At 41.2% G+C, this 24,303-nt stretch overlaps 1 protein-coding gene across 1 annotated transcript in view; it reads left to right on the top strand.

Moving 5' to 3' along the window:
• The window catches only part of pappa2 (pappalysin 2), an 80,237-nt gene continuing 55,934 nt past the window's right edge, over positions 1-24,303 (top strand). The window contains exons 1-8 of the mRNA XM_041991996.1: positions 1-982; positions 5,764-5,996; positions 6,750-6,977; positions 7,137-7,735; positions 14,016-14,164; positions 17,430-17,569; positions 17,869-18,022; positions 18,395-18,587. Coding sequence (XP_041847930.1) covers positions 10-982; positions 5,764-5,996; positions 6,750-6,977; positions 7,137-7,735; positions 14,016-14,164; positions 17,430-17,569; positions 17,869-18,022; positions 18,395-18,587 — 2,669 coding nt within the window. The 5' untranslated portion in view covers positions 1-9. The remainder of the gene's footprint in view (positions 983-5,763; positions 5,997-6,749; positions 6,978-7,136; positions 7,736-14,015; positions 14,165-17,429; positions 17,570-17,868; positions 18,023-18,394; positions 18,588-24,303) is intronic.

Below are 24,303 nucleotides of genomic sequence, written 5' to 3' on the forward strand. Positions count from 1 at the left end.
CCTGAGAAAATGTTGTTCATCAGACTACTGGCTATCTTCCTCATCCTCATTACAAACACATGGCTGCTCAACCCAGTTCGCTCCGACTCTCCCAGCCGCTACAAGCGCTCCTTGGCCCGGCGGGCAGACCGTGAGCTTTCCAGGCTAACAGGTGAACCCTGCGCCGTCTCCAGCCTGTGGCGGTCCCTACGGCCGCCTCGCTCCCCTTACCCGGCCCAACACCGCCCTCCAGCGGTCCACTCGAGGACAGCCACGAGCCGGAGAGCACTGTACACAGTGAAGAGCGCTCCAGCGGTTTGTGAAGGCGGGTGCAGGTTTGACACCGGGGTGCGACGGGTCGCTTCGGCGGGGAACGACAAGGGAGGCTGGGGTGACATCGAAGACGCGGTAGTGAGAGCGGAGGCTGGATATGCTTCGTTACTGGGGCGCTTTTATAAGAAAGGCCATAGAAATAACGATAGAGACGCACATCATGTCGGTAAAGACATCACCCTGCAGCCTGGGATGTTTTTCTCTAAAGACGCCGGGCAGGTTGTTTCTGAGGGACACACGCGGACCCCACGCGACCTTCGCTCCAGGTTTGCACGCAGCCTCGATGGGAAGCGCCGTTACTGGGAAGTGGACGACTCCGGGTGGGGGAAAGTTTTGCCCCAAAGCTCCACTGATTCCACTGGGCGCCAGGTCCTCCCCAGACATCAGCAGGGTGATGGAGACAACCAGTCCTTGAGGATGACATCGGAGGACGCTGTGGAAGATTACTCCGGGGAGGTGGAGGATGCTCCCGTCAGTTTGCCCATAGACAACTGGGTAAGTCCCGTGCCAAAAGTACCCCCCTCTTGGATGACTGCCCTGTACTTCAGCGGGCGTCAGGAGCAGCTTAAGGTGAAACTGTCCGAGGAAGTTGAGCTGCCAAGGGCCATGTTCAGCCTGGAGCTGTGGGTGAAGCCAGAAGGCGGGCAGAGCAACCCTGCGGTCATAGCAGGTGGGTGTAAACTGGTCCTTACTGCATCATAAGCACTGCTTGATAATTTTGTCACAAAACATTTCCAACCTGTGCTTGTATCTAATCTGATAGACTCATGAAGACAGAGCCCTTTCTCATAACACTGATCTCAAAATACACATTGATTCTGATACATGGTGATGAGAAATATTACAAGAACATTTTTATCCCAGAAAGCAAAAGTCAAGAAGAGTAGTGTGGAAATAGTGACAATACCAATGAAATCCTATGGTTAATTACTTAGTTGACTGACAAACATCTAATATGCCACAAGTTATCAAATGTGTGCATATTTTTGGATCTCAGCTCTGAGGATTTACTCAATTTCATGTTATTGATTTATCTGGATTTGATATGTCATCACTGGAAAGTGATGACATATCAAACGATGTATCAAATCTAAGACAGATGCACTTTCAGGGAAAGTTAGAACAATAAATCAGCAGGCTTATATCCTGGCTTACATTACTTGATAGCAGATATATTGGTATTGGTCTATTAGGTAAATGTTGGACAGGAATTAAATGACAGAAATGCCCAGCTGGATTTGAAGTAATGTAGGAGTGTAACCCTCTCAAACTTGGCGATAATGTTAATGGATATGCTGCTAAGATGACAGGTTAAGGACTGGGATATGCACTTTTTTGGACTCTGCAGACATATTTCAACGTGGTAACATAAATTAGTACCTCCCCTGTACATCCTGAAGCGATTGCTTATTTACTAAATGAGGAGGAGAAGATTAACATTGATCTTGTGATCTGATTGAGGCCTGTTTGCCAAAATGTGTCAGTGTAAGAAATTAAGTAGACAGCTGAGGATACTTCAGGAATGAGATTTTTTTTTTGTTTCCGCCATGATTTGTATGGCTCATTTCCTTTTTCATTTGTGATAGGCAACTGATGTTTTTCAAACACTGCTTGAAATTTTAAAGAATTAATGTGCAACTAAATAACACAATGAAAGACACAACCAGAGTGCCCCTTAGATGCACAGCCCCACCTTACCTCTCTGGACTTTGGAGTATTTTAGGGTCTGGTTTCACCTCTGTTGACAAAAATAATGAATATGATGATCATAAATGGATAATAGCATCAGGCTTGATCATGTTATAATCTTGTACTAAAAATGAACAGTGGTTGAGGGTGAACTTTTTGATGAGCAGTTGTTTTGAACATAGCAAATGCTCATTCTGGTCATAGCTAATGATTCCTTGTTGGTTAAGGTGAAGATGCTTAATATTAAAGATGGTAGTAATGTGTTTTGTTTCAATGGGAAGCACTGCTGTACTACAGAACTATATAAGGAATTGGCCTTAATTGGATACAGGTGATTTGCTTAAATTCCATTTTGGTCACTCAAAACTCAAGACACCATGTGGAAGCACCTAATTACCTAGCTGGGAAATTTTCCTGGAGTGTGTTTTGTTCACCCCATTCTCCTCACAGTGTGGTGGCTGAGGGATTTCACTGATTTTGAGCAGCGGCTGCGTCATATTTGCAGGCTCTTTGCATGACGACAATACATCACTGTTTTTTCCAACATCAAAATTTTTGCATTCGAAAAGCTGCACACTTGACAAAACAACACATACATCAAACAAATTGAAGAGGATAAAAGCGCTAGGGTGCAGCACCACAGCTGTCCAGATAGTGAGACAGACCACAAACTGTTACGTCCGCTCACATTTACTCTGATCAAAGATCCGACTGCATTACTTAACGTTTTTTCCCCCTCATTGTTTCCTTATGTGAGGATCATTTTGTGGCATGGGCCCTTTTCTTTGTAGTGTACTGAAGGAATTTGACAAATAGAGTGAAAAACAAAGTCCTATTGTTTCTGCTAGACAAGCCGCTGACAGTTGAACTTATAATGGTCAGTGATGGTCCGTTTTGTTTTACTAAATTACTAAGTTACCATATACAAAATGTTGCAAACACTGCAATGAAAACTTGTATAAATTTTATTAATGGTCCAATGTTTAGCATTGAGGATGATTAAGTGGCAGTAATATGATAGTCGTATTTGTATTTTACAAAAGTATTAAATCACATGAAATAAAAATTTATCTTTCTGCGCAGTGCAGATGCAGCAGGTGACTCTCCTCACACCTTTACCAAGTTACTGCTGTAGCCCTATCTATCTATCTATCTATCTATCTATCTATCTATCTATCTATCTATCTATCTATCTATCTATCTATCTATCTATCTATCTATCTATCTATCTATCTATCTATCTATCTATCTATCTGCCTGCCTGCCTGCCTGCCTGCCTGCCTGCCTGCCTGCCTGCCTATCTATCTATCTATCTATCTATCTATCTATCTATCTATCTATCTATCTATCTATCTATCTATCTATCTATCTATCTATCTATCTATCTATCTATCTATCTATCTATCTATCTATCTATCTTAAGGTGATGTGTAACTTCACAATACTTTTCAAGTTGATGTGAAACATTTATATTTAAAAAGTCAAACAGTAGAATTAAAAACAGAAATAGAATATTGAAAAAAGAAGTGCAATGAAAGATCAGTAAAGCGGCGCACCCCTAACTAAGGCTAATTTGGCATCCGTCTTGCATCCTGTCTCTTCTCTCAGCTCTCTCCAGCAAATAAAAGTCAACCTCATCATGATGGTTCATGTCTTTTTTCTTGCTCTTTCCCAATCCCCACTTCCTGCAATTACGTCCACCTGGACTTCTTTGCTGAAGCCATGGATATTCAGTTGCTGGCGTGTGATGTGGTGGCGTAAAGCAAACAGCAGCTATAATGTGATGCTCCGGACTGGAAGTATCACTTTGCTGGAATTGCAGTTTTTTAGCCTCAGGGTTGCTGCAGGGCAATGATGGTCCTAGTAATGCACATGATGAATGTCAATCTGCCATCAAAATGAGTTAGAAGCTAAGTTTTGAGGTCAGAAACTAATGTGAAGTTAAAGAAGCACTACTGAACTTTGGCAGATCTTCTCAGTGCAGTAACAGCAGCGCATTCAGCATCCATCTTGCATCCTACCTCTACCCTGAACTCTTACCAGTGAGGAAAAGCCAGTCCCATGTTGACTCTTGTCTTATTTCTTGCTGTTTCTTTCTCTCTTTCTTTTCCCCACTTCCTTCCTCCCTCATGTCCACTTGTGTTTCTTTGCTGAATGCCATGGTGCATGTTCAAAATGGCCAGTGTGTTGATATCCAGTTGTGTGAAGTGAAACTCAGTTTTAAAATGACTCAGCTTTCTGGAAGAAAAAGTTGTTAAGGGTCAGGGGCCGCTGCTGGGATCCAAAAATGTACATAATGAATGTTACTGTGCCATCAGAAACACATATAAGGTCAAAAAGTAAAAAAAAAATGCTACTTTACAGATAACTTTCTATTTTTCTTTGCTAACATTTCAACAGCATGTTTTTTAGTTTGATAACATTTTGGATTTTTATGCTTCATTAGATTAGTGAAGATCAATGTGATCAGAAAAACAGTTTTTCACAGAATCAATTAATGGTCTATATATTTAGATCAAATATAGCAAGAGATTCTAGTTTTGCATGAACAAATGTTGTTTTGGAAGGAATTCTTTTAACAAAGATCTGATACAGTACTAATGACCTAGCAAGTAGACCGACTAAGTTCAAATCAAGCTGGAATACAGAGCAGAGCGTTTAGCAGCTAAAGAACCAAAGATTTCCCTGCAGAGTTGGAGCAGAGCGAAAGGCAGATTTGCTACAGACACGATGCCAAGCTGCAAAATGTGTAAATAGCCAATGGTTTGCTAACATGTTCCCCAGTGCTGTGTGGCCAGCATCCAAAATAAATACAGCTTTAAAACATCAGCATCTAATTTGATTCAGTACAATAATCATGTTAATGTGTGGTAGTGCAAATGTCTTACAAAATTAGGACCACATTTACCATAAACTTTGTTGTTTTGCATTGCAAACAAAATGCTCTCATCTGGTGTTGCACGAACCACTAAAAACAACACCCTCTTCCTGTTTTGTGCCATTAAATAATGTATCCACAGCATAACATACACTATACAGCACTTCATTGGATTTTCCCAAGAAATGAGCTACACGTCTGGTAATGCAGTGTTATAAGTGACACTTCGCCGTCAGTGCTTTATGTGGCTTTTTGAGCATTAATTTGTTTCTCTAATCTTGTTTGTTTGTGTGATTACATTTAGCTGTAAGGTTTCATTTCAGATTCATTTAACAAATCTACAGCTAAGTAACTGGTTTCTTTAACTGAATTAAATGCTCAATCATGAAACTGGTACACCTCCATTAAGATATTTTGCAACAATTTCCCTCTTTACACACATACACATGTAAGTATATATTCATGCATGCACACATACAGCGCTGAGGAGGGTGAAGGGGTTCCCTGACCCTTCTCTGTCCCAGTGTTTGACATCTGGGGAGCAGATGTGGGTCTGTGTGTGTCTGTTACAACAGCAGTTGGAAACATCAGGGCTTTGCCTTGGCTTAGTTAAATACCTCTGTCGTTCTTCCCCTCTCTGTTCTCTCCCTCTTTCCCTGGCTCTGTCTTTTCTCTCTGTGTCTGTCTGTATCAGCCTCTGTGCACCTTCCCTTCTCTCAGTCCCTAAGTGCAGGAGTATAAACCACGAGGACAGATTGCTTATTTGTGTGGTTGTTTATTCAGTTTCCTTTGGGAAATGGCCATTTGCTTTCCTATGATTCCCATAAACTCTTGAAAAAGAAAAAAAAATATGTGCATTATATTTCCTCTGCTCTTTACTCTAGGTGTGTTTGACAACTGTTCCCATTCGCTAAGTGAGAAGGGTTGGTCAGTGGGCATTCGCACTGTGGAACAAGCAGGCACCAAAGATGCACGCTTCTACTTCATGCTTCGTACCGACCGTGCTGTGAAATCCACCACAGTCTATAGCCACCACCGGTACCGAGCCAATGTCTGGACTCACCTCATGGCCACTTACAACGGCCAAAAAATGACCCTGTATGTTGATGGAGCTAAGGTGTGTGGTTTTTGCGCATGGCTGAACTTTATAAAAACACAGACGATACAATGACAAAAACAGTCTCAATAAACCTACGCTTCATAGGGTTTTTAAGTTTTCTAACAAGCTTGTATTAATATTCCTTTATTGATATTATCAAGAATGAACTTTTTAAAGTTTGAAAATTCTGTGAAAGAAATCTTAGCAGCTACTGTGATCACACATTTTCATCTTAATGCTAACTTAGCAAAATCCTTCAAACATTGACTTTGCAATATAGCAGCTCAGAGAAAATAAGTAAAGTCCCATTAAAACTCTCCGTGTCTTCAAAAATGTAACCTAAAACATCACCAGATTGCTACCACAATGCTAAACAAATCAGACAAAAATATCAGTTTTGTGTATTTACTTATTGATGAAAATAATCTAACATTTATGTGATTGTATGTGAATCCTTGGGATTGGCAGCTAACATATAAGTAATACTATAGCCAGGTCTCTTTCACGAAGATGATGATAATCAGATGTGAATGAGCACTTTTTTTATTAAAAGATTTTTACCCTTTCATGTCGGCATAGCATGCATGATATGGCATAACGTCAGTGAGCAAACACTGATGGAGAGTTTCTCAAAGTTCTGCCTGTACTGCTTAATGATTTTCCTGGAAAAATGATTAAACTATTCATTTTGATTCATAATCATAACATAATGAAATGAAAATAAGTTTAAGCCCCTCTTGGGTTGTTGCTTCCTGTCTTTATTTGTCTCAGGTGGCAGAAAGTAGTCTCCAGTCTGGGAATCTCTACAGCCCCTTCATGAAGACCTGCAGAACCTTGTTCCTTGGAAGTAAACAATCCGATCAGGGACAAAGCTTCAGGGGCCACATTGGAGGTGTGGTCTTGTGGGGCTATGCCCGCTCCCATGAGGATCTACTGAAACGACCACTTCAAGTAGACATGAGCAAGCCAGTTCTGGCCATGTGGGCGGATTTCACTAATGTAAATGGCTTAAATGAATTTCTGTGCTGTGAGGTGTCATATCCAGAGGTTAATGGTTCTTGCAGTCAGTATGTGTGGTAGATTTTATATTAATGTGAATTGGGAATACTGGACTGACATAATGTGAACATTTACTGATATATTCCATCTGTATCTAAGGTGGAACGGATGTGGACCCCATATAAAGTTGGCCTCCACCCGACTGTCATGACCACTCCTGTACCTGACCAAGAACTTGTCTCCTCATACCTGCCACCACCCTGTGGCCTGACACCATGCGACAACATAGACATCATCCTTGGCTACAACAGCAACTGGCAGCTCCGTACTCCCAAGCGAGTTCGCTACCGGATTGTCAACCTTGCCAACGATGATGGTGGAAATCCCATAGTGACTTCATCCCAGATCCAGCTCCAGCATCGGGCTCTGAACGAGGCCTTCCGGCCTTACAACATCACCCTGGATCTCAGTGTCTACACGGTCAAAAATTCCAGCCTTCGACAGAGGTTCATCCTAAGCAACTGTCGAATTGGGAAGATCGGGAACCGTCAATGTGACCCTGAGTGCGACCACCCGAGGACAGGCCATGATGGAGGGGATTGCCTCAGGCTGGGGTCGTGCTATAACTGGAAGAGACAGGATGGGGTTTGTAACATGGAGTGCAACAGCATACACTACGACTATGATGATGGAGATTGTTGTGATCCAGAAGTCACAGATGTCCTGAAGACCTGCTTTGATCCTGAATCTTCTGACAGGTGAGGTTGATGAACACTCTGGTAGGTGTGGAAAGACAGCAGTCTGTCTATCTACAGCTTGCATTTGAATCTATATGGTGGCAATAGGAACAAGTTGTTGGAGATCAAAAAAACTGGAGAGGTACATGTAAGGATAACGTTTGTGTCCACAGAGAAAAACTCATGTAATTATCTCCATCTGCATTAATATGGTGCACCTCTTCAGCCGGACTGTGCAGCGAACAGCCCAACATGCTACATGTGCAAATTGCTACCCTAACTTTCTCCAGTGGTTTTAGAGACAGCTCTGTGAAGTCGGGACAGTGGGTTGTGAGGCCAAAGTATACACTTATTTATACTAAACAACTTGAACAGGAGGCCACTGCCTTCCAATTGGCCTGACAGACAAGCTCACACAGAGTTCCAAATGGCATGCATGAAGCCTCTCCATGAGGTCGTCGGCACAGTTTCTTAAAAGACATTTGTCCAAATCCTCAATGCACATTGTAACCACAAGCTTCACACCACAGACCTGGGAAACAGAACACGAGAATGACAGATTAAAAAAAGGCAGCTTTAGCATTTGATGTTTTGTGTTAATAGAAAGTGACAACTTAACACAAGGACGGCAAATGTATGGATGGATTCCACATATAAGAAGCTGAGCTGTTTGCCTTTCCCAAAAGATGTCCTGGCTGTTTTTTTTTTCTTTCTGGTAAATATCAGTTGTCTTGACTATGAGTGGGACCTTACAGCTTGAACTCTTATGCAACAGAGACTTGATTTTCCATAAAACAAAGTGTGCCTCTGATCAGGACACTTAACCTTCAGTGTCTTCAGTGATCAACAGATGAAGACAACTTTAACTGGACAACTTAGGATAGGATAGAAATGGTGAGAGAAGAAAGTGCAATTGGTAGATGGTAGTTAGAAGTTCCCTGTCTCAGTTTGAGCTCTCTACCCTGCAGAGAGGGGAGGGATACTATGAAAAATGTTTGACAAATGATAGCACTGTGCTTGGCTGTTTTGCAGAGACATGCTGTTAATCAGAGCTATTTCTTGGCCTCGATTATATAAAATATTCTTTGATTTATTTTAGGTTTAATTTGATAGCTTTTGCAAAGAATATTCCAAAGAAGAATTGAAAAAATATCCCCCAACACTTATGATTTTAGTTTGAAATGTGACTGAGAATAGGTGAGACCAGCGTGAGGTGCTGATATTCTATAAATCATATTCATAGTTTTGAGCTAATTTTGTGTAGCATTATATTGCTAGACAGATGTTCAAAAATAAGGTTTCTGCTGCAATGAAACTCAGGCAGTGAATCTTACCAGAGTTCCTGTCTATAAGCCCCTGACCTTCCACTAAAAACAACATGAAGGGCTAATACACAAGAGACTGGTGTGTTGTAAAAACTGGGCACAGGGGACTGACAGTAGTGTAGGTCTTCTTGAAAGGTTCTGACCCCAGCTTGTTGGAAATGCTTGTATGTGTGTGCGAGTGCTTCAACATGCCAACATGCATGTGTGCATCTGTATTTCTGGATCACGACTCAAACTTTCGCAGGCAGAGAGAGAATTAATGTGAAGATGACATTTTGCTGGCGTTTGTGGAGCACTGAAGCATTTTTATGTTTTGAATCTGGGTTTTTGATACTCCCCCCCCAATCCTCCCCTGAGCCCCTGGTCGGCTGTTCTGATTGTGGGACCCTATATGCAAGCAGCTGCTGCTGGCCAGTACAAGGCCAGAGGTTTTTCAAAGCCAGCTGCTGTCACGACACACATTTGTTGTTGTGAGCCAGTTCTGCAGCTATAGCCAGGTACTCTGCAGCCTCTGGCAAAACAATAAAGAAAAGGCGAGAGGGAAGAAAATGGAAGCAAGAGTGGAGAGAGAGTGATAGGGTGGTGGGGGACATCGTGTCCGTTTATGCTCATTACATGTCCAGGATTTCCTAACATTTCTTTGGTCAGTCAAACCTGGACACTGCACTAGTGTGCAAAGGCAACTCCCCTGAAAGAACTATTCTGTTCCAGCATTGTGTGACGCTAAACATGCATGCAAAATGTTATTATGATCCAGTTTTCTTTACTATGAAATGCTGCAGCATTTCCAATCAGAACAACCTTGAAGCAATATATTTCAGTGTGGGGTCTGACCTTTGTTCTTGCGTAGAGTTTTGGGTAGTTTGCAGATGAAGCAGAAGCTGTCCTAAAAAGAAAAAAAAAAAAACATTTGAATGTTTTTTGAGAACCTTCTATAAACCAACCCATGGAGTTTTTCCAAACATCCCTAAACCAGAACAAAACATTTCACCTTTTTTTGACTGAGAACCACTGGGTCAGATTTGTTGGGGCTTACTTTCATCCTGGCTGCTTCATAGTCAGCTGTGAGCCACTCCACTGCTCGCTAAAGTAAAGTGTATTACATTAAGGTGTGGGATCTCTATTTGTTGTGTGTTCTAGAATGACCTCCCAGGATATTTTCTGTATCCTCTGTTATATGATAGAGTGTTTCCAACCCTGCAGAAGACATGGGTGGAGAGCAGTGAGTGGGTCACTCCACTACCAAAAGCAAGTCAATGTAAAAAAAAAAAAAGGTGAAAATTCAAAGTCTAACAAGCAGCTGTTGGATTGTATTTCTGTAAATTTTTGTCAGTCACAAACATTCCATTAAGTTTGGAAGATCACTATTTACCCTTAAGATTGTTTTTATAATTTATTAAACAAAATGTAATCCAGGCAGTTGACAAAAGCCAGCTTCTTGATTATTGTCTGTTACTATCAGACAAGACTGCTTTTGTGAGTGGAGATATGTGCTCTGTGTTCAAGCTATAAAGGTACCTTTTAAAAAATCCAAGTGGTGCTGTCGTCTCACTGCAGCCATCAACACCTGACCAACTGTTTGAATTTCAGATGCTTTACATTACTCAAACATTGTTCAAAGGCATGTGAATTGCATAGAAAAGTATGTCATGTGTCAAAATATATGACTGCAGTTGGTGTGACATTTTAAGTCTCTTTCCCGATTTCTGAGGTTTCTAACTAACTGACTTGTCAAGAATAATATTTAGAATGAACACACATCTATAACTTTAAATAGCGACTGTGTTAGTGTTGACTCTTCTGTCTAAACATGCAGTATTTGACTCAACCGCAGAGTTGCTAATTCACAACCAGAGTTTTCACTTCAATCATGTGGACCCATTTATTTTAATGCTTCCATGGCAGCATCCTTCCTTTGAGGCATCCTCTCAGTCTCAGAAGTTGAAGAGTCAATTCTTTAGTGGTCAGTTTCTGTCACTTGTAATTGCTCAGTCTATGGTGATGCATTCTGCACACAGCCTCAGTTGAACTCAGCTCCAGTAATGGAGTGAGAACAAGGTTTTCCTGAAGCATCTTAAATCTTAAACCTTATTTGCTCAGGCAATGTGCCTGAGAAAACACATTCTTATTTACTGTATAACACATTCTCTGAGGGAGGGTTAGTAATAGGTGGAGGATTACCCACATGCAGGGCTCTTGGCTGCTGAACAGCACTTCTGGACCAATTTGGAGGTGAAGTGCCTTCCATAAAGGTACATGTACATGGGGCGTTTGGGAGAAGGAAGGATTTTGTCTTACTTATTTCATCCACTTTTATTTTTCCTAGACAAGCTAACAAGCCTAGTCCTTAGGCAGCTGGGAAATTTAAACAATATTTCTGGAACAAGAACAAAAAACAAGGACATTGCAACTTTTTAGGATGATTAAAAAATTTTAATAGTAGTAGGGCTACGTTGGAGCACGATCAAAAACATGAAACCCTGACCGACATAAAAATTAAGCTGTGGCTTAATAATTTAAACAAAGTTATCCTCACAGCTGAACCTGATCAATCACATTAACCATAACTCCCTGCTCAGGAACAGGACATGATTACGTTATAATAATCAAACAACTTCCAATCAAAAGCTAAAAGAAAACAAGACCTCACAAAGAAGATTATTCATACATTTACCAGAGAACACTTTTTTATGAATGTGAAGTAACTTGAACTAGTGCTGTTCTTGGTCCATACAGCTAAATAACTCTTTTATTGAATCAATCAGTTATAATACTCTGGAAAACCAAAGCCTGAACTGTCTGACTTTCGGGCTTTGGGTAGTTGGTGAGACTCACTGCATGAGTCTCAGACCCAGTGGGGCCTAATGATGATAGGTGCAAAAGTTTTCCAGCTATGAAAGCAAAGGAGAAAAATGACATGTGACATCAGCGCACCAAGGAAAAACAAACTCTGCTTCACACATCAAAGGACTTTTTGGGGTAATTTATCACTGACAGACAGAAAAAGATGTGGGAATGGTGGGCTGCATGGAGGGGGTTGCAGCAGTGTGAAGTAACCTGACCAACTCAAACAATTATGATTTGAATTTATGTTCAAAGCAGAGATGGATGTTGATGGATTGAAGCAAACTATTGTCTGCTAAAAATGTGCCCTACACGGAGTGCAAAAGTGCTCAAACCTATTCCCAAGAAACGGATTTGCTTCATCTCAAGCTGAGATGATGTCAGCATCCCTACAAAAACACTAATGTCTTGCTAAATTAATGTTGTTTTTTTTTTGCTTAAAATGCCCGAGGCTGGATGAGAAGAGTCAGCTTTGATAATGAGAACAGACTAATTCGAGATGTTTTTAGCCAGTGTTAGCAGGAAAACTACAAACATGTTTTCCCATATTAGAAAAACAATGCATACAATTCTAAGTTTTAACAAGTGCAAAAATGCATGATCAGTACCAAGTGATCCCTCCAGTAATGAGGAGCATAAGTGAAAACAGCTGTGCTTGTGAACAATAATAGTAATAAAAACAGTAATAAAAAATGTGACAATATTGTTAAATGTGTCGTTGTAGGGTAAGCTAAATGTATTAGCGTTAGCTAACTGCTTACTGACATCAAATGTAGCATATCTTCTCTTGTTTTTAAGCTTCACATACTTTTTTTTTATCAAAGTCAAAAGAAAAACATTCTAATCAGGTATGATGATGTATAGTTTGCTTGCTAACAAAATCAGTTTGGAACAGTTGTGAATCGTTTTTTTTTTTTTTTTTTTTTTTTTTACTGTACTGCTTTTAAGCTAGCTGGTTTGATCTACCAATGCTAAGGTTTCAAGTAGCATCCAGAACCAAACTCTAGAAAATGTTGTGTTATATCATTTGATATAAGACAGCCATTGGGAATATTTTCCAAATGCTAACATGCAAGAAGTTTTGGAAAATAACTTTACTACTTCTATACAAGCCCACATTCCCAGAAGTGTTTGAAAGTTCATTTAAATTATTTTCATTGTTTCCACAGACCAACTCTCTTTTAGAAAACAAATACAAATCTAAGGTTTGATGCCAGCAACACACACAATAAAAGATTTAATTCAGTTAAACAGCTTTGGACATGTTCGCATCCCCATACAGCTGAAAAGCTGGCTTTCACCTTTCGATGATAACATCTGAAATGATCTTCCATCTTTTGCATCAAGAACCAAATGTCTGTTTATGGACTCATCTGACCATAGAACCTGTCCACTGACTTTTTGTCCATGTGAGATGAGCTTCTTCTTGGAGAACTTGGTGGTGTTTTGGTGCAAAGTTGATATGGTTTTCATTGTCATGTCAGAATTTCAGATTACATTCCTGAATGCAGACTATGTTGAACGACAACAGTTTTCCAAGAGCCCATGTGGTTATAATGATCCCAGAGGCATGATGTTTTTTAATGTAGTGCTGTCTGAAGACTGGAAGCTCATAAATATCCGAGAATGACCTTCAGTTTTGGCCTTTGAGCTCCCCAGACTCCTTTAATACAGTATTATACATTTTAAATGTAGATAGACCAAAGATTTTTTCCTCTTAAGTTATTTAAGATTTTCTGCAGTTTGGTACAAAGCAATGATCCACAACCCATCCTTACTTGGAAAGACAAGGGCTTTGGTGGATGTTCCTTTTTTATATCCAATCCTGACACCCTTACTTGTCACTAACTAATCTGTCACTATAAAGATCTTTCAGAGCTGTGTTGGTTTCATGTTTTCTAATCTTTCCAGAGCTTTAACATAACATTATAACAGAAAAATATGATTAGGATTCTAATAAAGCAGAGATGTTTGGGACCTTCTGGCTGTTGGTGGTCATATACTAAAGGTTCTTTCAAGCAACATTTTAATTATAACAGCCACAAACCAGTTCAGCTGTCAAGTTTGCAAAAGCATTTTTTTCTTTCTTTTTTTTTTGTAATTTTTGCTGTTTTCTCTTTTTACTTCTGTAGAGCTTATATGAGTGTGAAAGAGCTGAAGGAGGAATTAAACCTGAGTGGCACAGACACCCTTAATATTTTCTTCGCCAGCAACTCGGTACGTGAAGAACTGGCAGGAGCTGCAACCTGGCCATGGGCTAAGGAGGCTCTTACACACCAAGGTCAGTTATATAAGTACAGAAATCAACTTAACTGTTTATGTGTCAACATTTCTTTTGGTTTTTAAATACCTGAGCATAGTTCCATAAATTTTGTTTTCTCTCTTTGAGAAAACTTCATTACTTCTTTTTCAATGGGATATATATATATATTTTTGTTTCCTTTAGCCCCTCCTTTTGGTGTCTCTTGACTTGACTTGGCGACTTATTTTATGTTAAACCATCCGTTATCTTCTTTCCTACTCTCCATCCTTTGCTGTCTGCTCTATCCATATCTAAATTGAAGGCAAAAGGCAATTGGAGCTGCCAGAAATGTTCCTGGCCCCTTTCCACTGGAAAAGGATAGTAAAGCCAACAACAACCAAACAAACAAACTGCAGTTTGGGCTTAGTGCCATTGTTGCCACTTATTCTCACTTAACAATTGTTCTTTACTTTTTCATGTTGTTTTTACATGTTGCAATACCCACAAATGAGACCCGCATTTTGAGACTGACTGAGCACGAGACATGATTTTTAACTTTGCATTTTGTCACAATTAGTCCTGAATATCTCTGGCTAAATGTAAACCACTTTTAGCTCAAGCAGCTTATGATAATTTATAATTTATAAACCAAAATTTAAGCCTGACATCTATAGACCATTTGTACATCTTTTCAAGCAAAAAATGTTTATTGCAGATATATTATGTCTTTTAAAGCAGAGGTCTTCCACATTTTATGGGCTAAGGAGCCCCAAATTAATGCAAAGATGGAGCACAGACCATCATTCAGCTGAATGGCATGTGTATGACAAACTTGCATATAACTGTATTGATATGCAAGTTTGGTGACGCAGACACTGTCACTGTGCAGCGGCTCTGTGAGCCTTGAAAAAGTAAAAATGTCCAGATATATGTGCCTAATTCCTGCACACATGACAACACTCTTCTATGTGAAAGCTATCGAACCTCAGAGTGGTAAAATAGCATTGTGTTTTCTTCTCCCTCAGCAACCCGGAGATTAGAGAAGGTCTGCATTTACAAAGCACTGCTCTTGACTATTTTCACACTGTACACTTCCTACCTGTGGTGGAGCATATCTCTTTTGTGCTTGTGGAATGTTTTGGTCGAGTAATAAAACAATCCATGGTGACTTATAGCAAAGTCCATACAGTTGTTATAAGACATATTTAAAAAATGTCATAATGGAAGAATTTTGCTACTGTTTAAAACGCTGCTTCTTAACCAAAGGCAAGTTTAAAGAGCTCCAGTCTCTACTTTTGTTTTGGTATCCTCTTTCTCTTCCTTTTGTGTACCTCTGCTCTCTGTGTGGCTTTCTTTTGTTTCTGTCTACACTCCTAGGTTACATTTAGTGTGTTTATTCCTCATGTGACACACTGGAACATGACACTTACACTGGTTAGCTGACACACTGACTCCATGTCTAAATGCATTTTTGCAGACACATAGTTGGAGTCTAACACATCTACAGATGAGAAAGAGGTGGAGATGAAGAATAGCTGTACCTATTTAAACTAATGCCAAGTGCATTGGACTATTATTGGAATAAAAATTTCCCCCTGTGTTAATACACCAAAACAGACTCATAATTGGGGACTACCTGATATACAAATTAAGCACTGAATTCTCCTGAAATTGTTTAAAAATACATACACTTTAGTAGAGTTGATTGGTGCTTCGTGTACCTTGTTGGAACAGCAGATCAGACATTCTTGGATCACAGGGAGAGTGGAGAGAAGGGACACCCTGAATTCATTAAGTATTTGCAAATTGCGGCAGAAAGAATTTAAACAGATGAATAAGATTTATTTTTTTAGAGGATTAAAGGACAAATAGAAATAATTTTTATTGAGTATACTTATACAGAAAGTTATGAAAATCCTTTAAAGAAGAGATGCAGAGATTTATAAATACTTTTAACTGACCTTTTCCCATTTATTACATTTGTATGGCGTATTTCTGTGCAAAAGCATTTTTGTTTGAGGTATTTGAATGGATTTGAAAATACCACAATGAGACAAACTGGACATCAAACAGTTGAATTTAGTTGTTGTAATGAAATGGTTTCACATGACATTTGTTTCATTTTCACAACATCTGCCTCTGTTTAAAATACAAGTTACTGGATGACAGGTTGTCTCTGAAAAATCTTGTTGTTTAGTGTCTGCACATTTAATGTCTTCATTGCTCACCACTAAACACACAACTTCTACTTAGAAAACAAGGTTAAATTTACTTTTTCACAGAAGAAATAACAACAAAGATATGAAAAAACATATTATATGGTTTTGTTCACAGGTCATATGAGTAACATCCCTGTGACTGTGTACAGAGGAAAATTTGTTTTTCAGTGCTGTATTATCGTGAGAAATACCAACAAACAGTGCTTGAAAGCAAACCTCTTTATAAGAACAACAAGATTAAAGGATCTACTGCACTGTTTGTATATATAGTCAGAGGTGCTGAAGGAAAGGCTTATAATTAAACAATAACCTTAGCACAGAAGTACAAAAATTTGCTTTTGGTTTATTTCTGCCTTTTAATGTACCAGTTTGTGTTGTATTAAACATCGCTGGAAAGCCCAATTAGTCACATTCCCAACAAAGTATAACTTGTAAGGATTGTGCTTCTGTGGAATGAGTAACACAGCTAACAGTATGGGTAGTGCCCTTAAAAATGTGCTCAATTCCCCAGTAATATTTTCTTGTTGTATCCACTGTTGTTTGGAGTTTCAAGTGTGTGACTGACTCCTAATTGATAAACAGACATATCAGAATAAGATTTTGGAGCCAGGAGTAATCACATAGCTCCAGGATCTGGATCTAAACTCCATCCACTAGGATGACATCGCTCTCCTCCGTAGAGCCAGGACCATCACAGAATACGTTCAGAGTGGAGAGTTCAGACCTAAACAGAACTGAAGTCTGAACTCCAGGGGATATAATAATGATTCATATATTCCAGTGGCCACATTACTATTTCATTTCTAATTTGTGTTGGAAAAATTTATATCATGAGTCTACTTGTTGAGGTTTTTGTGTTGTTAAAAAAATGTTCTACCCTTATGTAAAACTTATTTGATTTATATGATGGCTCCTTATGGTTTTCTGTAGATACTGTAATCAAGTAGAGATAAATATTATATATAGTCACTGTGAGGTGGTGCAGGTGCTGCAGTGTTAACTCTTCAACTTGTATCTTTTTCTCTTTCATCAAATTTTACATGCTATTAATATTTTCTTACTTTTGTAAAACTTGCCTTGTTTAGGTGGGATGGTCCTAAACCCATCCTACTTTGGTAAAATGGGTCACCACAACACAGTGATCCATGAGATGGGACACATATTTGGACTGTACCATGTCTTCAAGGGAGTGAGTGAGCGAGACTCCTGTGACGACCCATGTCAGGTACGACTGATAAAAGCTGCTCACTATTTACAAAATAGAAAAAATATACATTGTAAAACCTAACACACAATGAGTAAAATATCTTTTGCATCTACTACATACAGACATGAAATGTGCCTCTCAGAAACCTACTGGTAGCTTGAATTCCTTCAAAATGGCAAGCAGCCAGTTGTAGACAATTACAAGGTTGTCTGGGTCTTATGGGCTGCACTCTGTAAACTTCATATATGCCTAGATAGAGTGCTTTACTCTCATTGGCTGTCATCATACATTCAAATGGCTGTCATGTGCATTTGCAGGAGACTACGCCGTCCATGGAGACAGGAGATCTGTGTGCCGACACAGCCCCAGCACCCAAATCCAAAGCCTGCCATGACCCTGTAGCTGTCAATGATACATGTGGGTTCATCACCTACCAGGACACCCCTTTCAGGAATTACATGAGTTACACAGGTACAGTGGATGGACATGCTTTTATTGGCCTGTTGTAGAGAATTACGGACTTACAAAACAAGCTATTTGCATCACATTGCGGTGTGTATCTTGTGCATTACATATGCACAAGATAGTATGAAGTAAATAAACTATGTCTATACTTTAATGCTTACAAGTTGCAGTTTCTATCTAAAATGACCATTGGACGTGGATGTGGTCTGATGTAACTGTAGGCATAAATTGATGCTCCACGTGCTAACCACCTCATCATTGCAGACACCAGCAATGCATTTAATTATTTCCTAATATAACTGGACAGCAGCAGCATGCAGCTGATTGTTTGAACCTGCAAAGATTGACTGTATGTCTCCTTTAATTTCACCACATCAGATGACAACTGCACCAACCACTTCACTCCAAATCAAGTAGCCAGGATGCACTGTTATCTTGACTTGGTCTACCAGAAGTGGCTGATGGACCGTCAACCAGCCCCTATTCCTCTTGCACCCATAGTGACTGACCAAAGCACAGATTCTGTCTCAATTTATTGGCTCCCACCATTACGAGGGCAGCTCTATCAAAGGTAGGACTGTGTGGGTACTTAATGCTATTCACAGAAAGTAATAAAATTTGTGTTTGCTCAATGCTTCTTGGCAAAAAATCTTATAGTACTGGAGACCCTGTCTATTTCTAATAAGGATAAGGGTGGATGGCAGGAACCTCACAGAAACGAAGAGATGATGATGAAAGTAAAAGAGGTTTAATAACAACAAAAATCTGGGAATTGGTCAAGTCTAAAAAAGCTGTGGCGATATAGAACGGCTTGAGTTTGCCAAAATTCAGAAGATCTGGTGGCTGAATCCAGGAAACGAAAGGAAGTCATGCAGACTGACTTAAGCTGGACAGAGAGGGACAAAACAGACAGGATCACTGGAAAGTTAAGACAGGGAATAAAACTTAACTGATTGTTAGATGGCCATACAATACCACTGGTAAGCAGACGAACTAGCGCTGAATGAAGAGCAATCCCAGGCTTTTATGGTGGAGCCAAATCAGGAACAGCTGTGTACAATAATCAGTCACACAGGAGAGCTAGGAGATAGAAGGAGGAGCAAAACACAAAACAAATCCTAACAATTTCCATTTTAAATGGTGCCACATTTGTGAGAAAAATACATTTGTGGGATGAGCAAATATTGTGTATGTGGGTTGCGACCCTGAAGAACATTGTTACTTAATTTTTCATTGTTTACAAGTCTTATTGCCAAGAAGTATTGTTACAACAAATAAATAATCAACCAAGGACAAATTTTCTTACTTTTTATGCTAAATCTTTTTTTTTAATCTCTTGAATTTTAAGAGATTAAAAATTAAAAAAGAACTCAAAAAGTTGTATTCTTTTAAGACTTAAAAGAATTCAACTTTTTAAGTTCTCTCTTGTCTGCATTTTTTACAATAATACTGACAATAGCAATGGCCAAATAACTGAATTATACTTCATCAGTAAACCAATATGAGCCCAAAACATCTTTTCAATGCATACTGACCTGATCCTGTGATAGTTTTAGTGAACCACCTTTGTTATGATAAGTAAGAGGGATTCTAGGCTTTCCTGCTTAAGCAAGCCCAGACTTCCCTCTCCCCGGCCACATTTGTCAGCTCATCTGGAGGGATCCCGAGGCGTTACCAGGCCACCTGAGAGATGTAATCACTCTAGCGTGTCCTGGGTACTCCCCGGGGTCTCCTTTACCCGGGAAGACCCAATGGTGAGAAATTACTATATATTTTTTACATATGTGTCAAGATGATCCTTGGAGCTATGTTGTTGGCGGCCCTGGGTAGGATCACCCATGGCAGTCAGATCTCTAGGGGAGGGACCAGACAAAGCAAGGCTCAGACAACCCCAATGATGCACAAAAATGTTGGAGCCAAGTTTCCCACGCCCGGACATGGGTCACCAGGGCCCCCTCTGGAGCCAGGCCTAGAAGTGGGGCCTGGTTGGGCTCAGCCCTAAAGGGTGACATGGGTCCCTCCTCTTGTGAGCTCACCACCAGCGGGAGGGGGCCGTGAGGGTCAGGTACTGTGTGAGTTGGGTTATGGCCGAAGGCGGGGTCTCTGGGGGTCCAATCCTCGACTGCAGAAGTTAGCTATAGGGATTTTAAACATCACCTTTCTGGCAGGTATGAACCTGTGCTGGTGCACGAGGTTGAGAGGTTCTGGCTAGATATAGTTGGTCATTCCTTAATGCATGGCTTGGGCTCTGGAACCAGTCTCCTCAGGAAGGGATGAACTCTCTTTCATTCTGGAGTTGCTACTGGTGAGAAGTGACGAGCAGGTGTTTGCACAGTCATTGCCCGCTGACTTGCCCTCCAGCTACCTTCGGGTGGGGGGACAGGTTCTGACTGTTGTTTGTGCTTAAGTACTGAACAGCAGTTCAGAGTACCCACCTTTTATTTAGTCCTTGGATGGAGTGTTGGAGCGCACTCCTTCCGGGGACCCCCTTGTTCGGTTTTGGGACTTCATTACTTACATGGGCAATGACAGTAAGAGCTGCAGAGGTTTGTTTGGGTGGATCTAAATCTGAGTGGTGTTTTGTTATTGGACTTCTGTGCTCACTATTGACTGTCCATAACAAACACCATGTTTAAGCATAAGAGTGTTAACATGTTCACATGTCACATGACTCCAGTTCGATGATCAGCTTTGTAGTCACATCTCTGTAGAGGTTAAGGTCTTAATACATGTTTTTTTTTATGTGCAATGAACAATTGACCTGGGGTCTCATTTATAAAACTGTGCGTAGGATTCTTACTAAAAGTGTACTTACGCCCAAAACCGGAAGTTGGCGTACGCCATAAAATATTCTGATTTATAAAACCGTGCGTACGCACAGGTGCAAGCAATTTCCCCTTTATAAATCACACTCGTCCTTGAAGTTTGCGCAGGTGAATTTGGCTCATGTTCCGCCCACTACACACCCACTTTCCACCATAAATGGTCAATGCAAAGTACCTCAGCGTGTATTAAAATGAGCCAGCTGATCCATGTTGTGATCCATGAACAACGGCAACCGCAGGGAAGCGAACCAAAAAACGCAACTTCACAGAGGCAGAAATCGATGCATTAGTGAGTGAGGTGGAGAGTCGAAAAATTATTTTGTTTGGTAGCCACAGTAGTGGCGTGACAAATAAGAGTAAGTGTCGTGAGTGGCAACACATAGTTACCTCAGTTAACTCTGTGAGCGGGACAGAGCGGACCATGGCGGAGATCAAAAAGAAACCATCAATGAACTGAAGGAAATCAGAACAACACTGCATAATTTGTGTGACATTATGTTCGACATTCCAAACACATTAAAAGAGCTTGTGAAAAAGTGAACCTTATTGTCTGCTTAATCGCTGCATGACCTCCTCACGGAGCCGTGCCCCGTGTTGGAACTCCCTGTGTCTGGGAGGGGGCTGTGGGTGAGGGTCGGCATTCCGAGGAGGGGGGAGGCCAGGAGGTAGTTGGATGCTGTGCCTCAGTGCCAGGTTGTGCAGCACGCCACACGCCCTCACGATCCTGCGCACCTTTTGGGGATGGTACAATAATCTACCCCCTGACGCATCCAGACACCGCCACCGGCATTTTAAAAGGCCGATGGCGCGCTCTACAGTTGAGCGCGCACGGGAGTGAGCGGTATTGAACAGGGTCTCCTCTGCGCTCTGGGGGTTTGGGAAGGGGGTCAGGAGCCAGCGCCGGAGGGGGTAGCCACTGTCCCCTGCATTTCAATGAAACAGTGCATCAGTGGTCTGCATCTGGCTAAGCTGGTTGTCAATATAAAGTTATTGTCTTACCAAGAAGCCAGCCATCACGTACAGCGCCTGCCTGCAGTCTCTTCTCTACACTGCTTTGCGCTAGGATGTAAGAGTCATGTGTAGAGCCAGGCCATCGTGCAACTACATTTGTCAACATCATGTTGGATTGACATATGACTTGAATATTGATAGTATGCACATGCTTCCTATTGACATACATGAATTCATCGACATATGGGGCCCTTATAGCAATATGAGTGCAGTCAATTGCGCCGATTACATTAGGAAAACCGGACATTGCTGCAAATTGCCTTTTAAAGGTCCCATATTATACACTTTATTCCCAATCTGAGACCATTCATTAATATCTAAATGAAATATTTCCGCCATGGTATGGACAAATCGACCCTCAGTTTGAGTGCAGCGGCTTCTCTTCACCTCCCTCTTTTTAGCAGCTTCAGAAATGTGCCGTTTATGGTGGGCGGAACCCTGGTGGAGCAGCTCAGCTGTTGGCTCCGCCCATCGCATCGCCCGTCATGAGGTGATTGACAGGTTAATATATTTTCAAGCTATCAGACTAATAAGGCCGAAACGATAAAATAACTGCCAGCTCTTACCTCTCCAGCTGTGTCACAGACAGTTGGTATTGAACCTGGCTTCAGCTTCAAACGGTTGGCGAAGCCTGCGTTCCATGCCCCCATGTTGTGGAAACAGTCCTCTTTGAAATGCTGGCCACAGACATGCAAAACCTTTGGAAGTTTTCCGGGTACATTTCCTCCAAAAATAAAATTAATCCACTCAGTCCTCGTGGGTTCAGTGGATGGAAGTAAAAAAACGTTTTCGTGTTCATTTATGCAGCCACAAACAGAACAGTGCTTCTGTCGCTTAGCCATGTCCGCTAACGAGGGTTGCCGAAGAGGGAAAAACACTGGGCGCTAGGTGATTTTTAGAGGGCGGGCTTTGAGAGCCGGTAGACGGGTCCATCGCTCTGTGGGGAGTGGTTATTGTCCCTTATGACGTCATAACGTACACGCTTTCAAACAAGCTCATTTCAGCGCTTACTTCCCTAGAGGTGGAGCAGGGGGGAGAGAGAGCGCCTGAAAGAGTTTCACACTTACGGGTCTCCTACACATGCGGGGGGACCAGTATGACTGTTCCAAAACCATTAAAAAGTGAATTTTGCATAATATGGGACCTTTAATGTCGGCCTGTTCTCCTGCAATATAGAGAAATTGGATGTGGAAGAGTGTAGCAGGACGCATAGACAGCGGAGACGGGTTGTGAACTCTTGCCGGGTTGAAGTCATGCACGCTGACCAGTGAGCCGAAATCACATCTGCGGTCATACAGCCAGAGCGCAAAATTAATTGGAGACATGGTGACAGGACCCCACGCTGCCACAAGAGGACTCTGGATGCAGTGTGTTGTTAATTCCCCACCTCTCCATCTGTGTCGCCAATTCCCCCAGCCTCCAAAACCAGCGTACGCATGGGTCAGAGCTGCCGTGAAAGACCGCACATTTTCACGTCAAGTTTGTTTTTTATAAATCACAACCTTTGCGTGAAAAGAGGCGTACGCCAGTTTCAGGCCCCATTTTGTGCGTACGCAACGGTTATAAATGAGACCCCTGGTGATGTCATACTTAACAAGAAACTTTGTCCGTGGCGGGGTAGGTTTGTGCACTCAGCGGAGTCCATGTCTTTATATACCACACGTGGTATTAACTTTTTTTTTAGTTTTCCTACCACCTTGATCAGCTGTTAATTAAAGCTATCCATTCAATCTCAGTGTTGACAACTTTCCCCCTAACGCTTTTCTGTGTTAACTACGCCCACCTTAAATGTCCATCCAATCACACAATGTTTCTCGGAGCGTCATGACAAGAAAGTTCTGCTCAGATTATGTGTCGAGAACAAACTGCAAGGTGTCCCCAACTGTCCACGAGAACAAAATAGTGTAATTTTGTTCTCAGAGTAGAGCCGCTATTCCTCTGCATTGAGATGAGCCAGATAAGGTAGCTCGGGCATCTGGTCAGTATGCCACCTGGATGCCTCTGTGGTGAGGTGTTCTGGTCACATCTGACTGGGAGGAGACTCTGGGGAAGACCCAGGAAGCGCTTCTCCCAGCTGGCCTGGAATATCCTCGGATGAGCTGGAAGAAGTGGCTGGTGAGAGGGAACTCTGGGCTTCCCTGCTTGGGCAGCTGTCATCCACAACCAAATCCCGCATAAGCAGCAAGAAAATGGATGGATGGAATATTACATACTGTGAAAAAATTATTTCACTCTCAATGAGTGACAGGGCTGTCTGCAATGTGTTGCCTTTTTCAATTCAATTCAGTTCAATTCAGCTTTATTTGTATAGCACCACTTCACAACAATGTCATCTCAGGGCACTTTAAAGACAAATTAGTTCAAGCCAATTCATAATAAATAACTACCTAGTTAAAGAAAACCAACAGATTGCATCGAATCTTGACTTTGATCCAATCCTCCATCCTGAGC

Source organism: Melanotaenia boesemani, chromosome 8, assembly GCF_017639745.1.
Source record: "Melanotaenia boesemani isolate fMelBoe1 chromosome 8, fMelBoe1.pri, whole genome shotgun sequence".
NCBI lineage: Eukaryota > Metazoa > Chordata > Actinopteri > Atheriniformes > Melanotaeniidae > Melanotaenia > Melanotaenia boesemani.